General features: G+C 34.4%; 1 protein-coding gene across 1 annotated transcript; it reads left to right on the forward strand.

Moving 5' to 3' along the window:
- Positions 1-1,778: 1,778 nt before the first annotated feature.
- nkx3.3 (NK3 homeobox 3) lies at positions 1,779-4,563 on the forward strand. Its single transcript, XM_079856181.1, has 2 exons — positions 1,779-2,215; positions 3,470-4,563. The coding sequence occupies exons 1-2, from the start codon at positions 1,951-1,953 to the stop codon at positions 3,925-3,927; spliced, it is 723 nt and encodes a 240-aa protein (XP_079712307.1). The 5' UTR covers positions 1,779-1,950; the 3' UTR covers positions 3,928-4,563.
- The last annotated feature ends 310 nt before the right edge of the window (positions 4,564-4,873 follow it).

A 4,873-nucleotide genomic window follows, 5' to 3' on the forward strand; every position in this document is an offset into this window, starting at 1 on the left:
AACACCAGCTGGCCACATGGAGGCGCTACAATCGTAGGCCTAGTTCATGAACACTAACGGGAGAACAATAGCTTTGAAAATCATTTATAACAAACTGAGATTTACCTTATCATTTCATACAGAATCGAAATACGCACATTCATAGGAATTTTGCTGTAAACTAGACCTAATCTTCTATTCTCTGTAAGTCATTATAAACCCTGCCAGGAACCGAGAGAGATTTCACAATTCTTGCATTAGTTAAAAAAATTAAAATAAAATACAAGTAGCGTTTTCGCGAAAGACAAATCGAAACCCACATTTTACAAATTAGAATTTACGAAAAATAAGCATTCAGAGCAATAATAAAAAAGAAAACATATTCTTGAATTCAAGATGCAAAGGAAAAATTCCACTGCCAATAAGGCAATTTTATCAAATAAATTAGGTTTCACTGAAGATTTGTAAATAGCTCATTACATTAACATGCTTGATAAATATAGCTAAAGTGTAAGCCTACTAAAACTATATAGGCAAATAGAATAAGACAACGTTTGAATTTTACAAAAGAGCATTTCGAGGGGAAAGAAAAGCTGAAATAGTTTCAGTTCTACAGACGGAAAAAACTTTATATTTTGAGTTTCAAAGAACAAATGTGTTTTGGAACAACATCATCTGAATTATTAAGAACATGACAAGAAGCACACATCTAATTGCCTATAACAGCTTATATAATAAATAAATAAATAAACTGAACATGCCTGAAACTGCATTACATCAGAAACGAAAGCCTGAATAAAAGCAAAGAATTCGAATAATTCTAGTCATCGAATAACTTTATCTGAGCAATGTAAGTGTAAAATAATAAAATATATAAATTATGAAATTCATTCAAAATGACTTGATTGCACCTCTCCTATAATTAACATTACATTCTTAAATTCATTCATTCATTAATTGTTCAAACATAAAAATCCTGTGAAATTCCAGAATATTTTAATGGCTGTTTGTAACCACTTGAGAGTTTTTTTTTTTTTTTAGAAAATGTTATAAATGTTTTTTTGAAATGTTTTTCAAAAACGTACTATAAATAGGCTACTAGAATGCATCATTTTTTTAAATTGAGCTGTATAGCCTATGCATCGTCTGAAAGCTGAATACATCGGCTAAGCTTTCCATTGATGTATGGTTTGTTAGGATAGGACAATATTTGGCCGAGATACAACAATCTGAACATCTGGAATCTGAGGTTGCAGAAAAATCGAAACATTGAGAAATCTCCTTTAAAGTTGTCCATTTATGTTCGCGATTGTGCTGCATTCACTCACAAAAATAAATGTTTTATATATTTACGGTCGGAAATTTACAAAATATCTTCATGGAACATGATCTTTACTTAATATCCTAATGAGTTTTGGCATAAAAGAAATATCGATCATTTTGACCCATTTAATGTATTGTTGGCTATTGCCACAAAATACCCGTGCGACTTCTGACTGGTTTTGTGATCCAGGGTCACATATAGCCTAGCCTACAACACTTGTGTTTTAAAATCAATCTAAAACACATTTATCCTTTTTATACACTCGAACATCCTTCTTTGTCATCGAAACACAAAAATGTCCAAACAAACTAACAAAGCCTGTAAGAGCATGTGGCAATAAACCGATTTCGATAGGTTTTCTACTTCTACACGTCTATTTCAGAGGGAGGAGCGAAGCGCTCCAGAAAGCCCATTGGCACCGCGTCTGGAAAGAGAACAGAGGGGACTGATGCGCACATGACATTTTCTGACACTTTGCTTGTTGATTGGGTCAGAAGAAGTTTTGCAACAATTAAATGACATGCAAAGAGGAATCCCATTATACCGTGGACTAATCCATCGCCATGAAAACGCAAGAGCTTCCCAGATAGAAGCGCAAAAACTGCAGGTCATTGGAAATTGACGAGCAGTTTATGTAAATGTTTTAAATGGCGAATAACCGCAACTCCTTTTCCATTCACAACATATTAAACCGAGGACTTGATTGCGAGAAACATTGCAGTCTTGATGAGGAATACGCAGAAGCGCGGGATTGTTCCAGCTCATCTCTGCCGGCCGGGAACGCTGGAGCTGAGAGCGCGCAAAGGCGCATCTCTTCCTGTGTGCTCGTGCTGGACTCATCATCCTCTGACCAACATTCATGCGAGGAAGAGTCAACAGGAGGAGAAGACAACTCACTAGAAAGACGACACGGTGAGAAATTAAAAGAACTTCACGTAGCCTATAGCATATATGTTGTATTATAGCCTATACGGGGAGTGGACAGCGTTGTAAAACATTTGATTTCAAAATTGTAATTCGTTTTTTTTTTTTTTTTCACTATACGTACAAAATATAATGTAGGCTATAATATTTGTCTGCTAAATTTTAGAAAAAAACCATAGGAATATGCATGAAATATGTGCATTAACGTCAATGCAAAGAGTGCTGTTGCCAGTACCTGACATTTTACGCTTCATGAATTAATTTATTGTGATATAAAAAAATAAAAAATAACACGCATCACTCAATTCCAGTTTCAACATTTTAATTCAAAACGGCACACATATATAAAAAATGCAGATATTGCATACAATTCTAATTCTAACCTCTCTTTACGCCTAAAAAGAGCGTGAGCTGTGGCAAATATATAGTATATACACTGTCTTATTTTTGTTTAATATTTATGGGTTCAATAGAAACAAATAAATAAATAAAAGAAACTGCTAATTCACATGATACCAGTTCTGTCATCCATGATCACAAATCTAACTATAAGACAGACATGAAATTATGCCTTAAATCGTTTTTTTTATCTGTTTTTACAAAGAGAAATATAAATAGATTCATGCTTTTTTTGTCAACATTAAAGGATAAAACTGGTATCACCAACTTTAGCAGATTCTCCTGTTTAATTTGCAAACACAATTTAAAACAAAACAAGAAATATTGATACCAGCACAAACTACTCTTTTAGTTATGATTTTTAATTGTTAGCCTATGTTTTATGTATGTATTTGTTTCCAATTTTATTTTCTGTTTAAAGTTACAAAAAACATTGTGACCATTTTGAATTAAAGTGTTTAAAATGAAATGGGAGGATAAGAAATCATAATAAAAACACAATAAATTAAATCACAAGATTTATAATACCCATGTTTTAATGTAGTTGGGCTAAAAAAAACAGAAAGTTTTGTATTTTACATTAATTTACACAGTTTATATATTTAATACATCAACATTTAAGACACATAACAGAAGTTGAAACAAAGAACACTCCCTGGTCTCCTCTAAAAGAAATTCTCATTGTTTTACAGTAAAAATCTCCTCAAATACACACCAGTCCACATTATGTTAGTCCTATTAAGTTCTTAAATGGTCACTGGTCAATTGTAGGACTATTTTTTAATTCATCACATGGTCTACAGCAAGAACAGAGCCTAAACCTGTTTCTGTCCATCTATACAGATCACAACATGGACCAACAGAAACCACAGAGCTGCAGCTTTGAAGAAAACCACTCCAAATCGAGCAAGAAAAGGTCCCGGGCAGCGTTTTCTCATGCACAGGTGTACGAGCTGGAGCGGCGCTTTAACCTGCAGCGATACCTGTCTGGCCCAGAGCGGGCCGACCTGGCAGGAGCGCTCAAACTGACCGAGACACAGGTGAAGATCTGGTTCCAGAACAGGAGATACAAAACTAAACGGCGACAAATGGCAGCCGAGCTCGCAACGACTCCCACAACAGCCCTAGCAAAGAGAGTGGCAGTGAAAGTACTGGTGAGAGACGACCAGAGGCAATATAACGCAGAGGAGCTTCCCAGTCCCTCTGTTCCTCCCTTATACCAGTCATTCCCGTGCTATCCTTACATGTTCTGCTTCCAGCCGTGGATCTCAGGAAACAATTTAAGTGGTGGCATGTACTGATTTATCAAAGCTAGAAAGTGACTGTGGAGACACGAACAGCCAAAGTGCATTTATGCAGAAGAGAACACAGCAAACAATGCTAATCCTCCAGCAGGATTATAAAGGCAGAAAACATAATAAACTGTAGAATGGCCATGAAACCAAAAGAGGAATGTGATTTTCAATCATTTCAATAACGACATTAAGCCAAAGCAAAGACAATTCACTAAATGGACTTTCTCTCATTTGTTGTCATAACTGTCATGTTATACAGTGCACACTTAAAATCTATTAGTTTAATTACTTTAGATGACAAATCAAACCAGAAAAGTGGCATCTGAAAACAGATTTAGTGGATGCACATACTCCACTAACACTTGACAAAGTCAGAAAGTGTCCAAGTGACTTTTTAATTGTATAGCCTAATTTAAAACCTAACAATCTTCCATTAATTAATTGCTTTGCATGACTGAATGCCATTTAATATTAATTTGGTGTGATATTTGTTATCTAATGCAAAGGCATCATGCATTTTTAAGTGTTTAAAGAGGCTACTAAAATGCTTTGAAATAGGAGAACTAGTTTTTTCTGTTAGCATTTGTCACTGATTAAAGTTCTTGTTTATTTACATCACTTGAAAAATACACTGTATAGCGCACTGTCTTATGTGTTGACTGTTTAAATCCAATGCCTAAATTAAATCCACACTGTTAAAAATTTATTGTAATTTTACAGGAAATTCCTGGCAACTAATTGCAGTAAATTTACAGCAAGTAATATACAGGATTATTACTGTTTACTTTTACAATAAAGTACTGTATTTATACAGCAGTTGTACTGTGATTATAGTAGCATTATTACAGTAAAATGCTGTATTTTATTTCAATTTACTGTATATTTACTGCAACTCAGTTGCCAGGAATTTCCTGTAATTTCACAGGACAGAATTACAATTTAATATTGTAAT

This window comes from Squalius cephalus (genome assembly GCF_949319135.1).
Source record: "Squalius cephalus genome assembly, chromosome: 21".
NCBI classification, from domain to species: Eukaryota; Metazoa; Chordata; class Actinopteri; order Cypriniformes; family Leuciscidae; genus Squalius; species Squalius cephalus.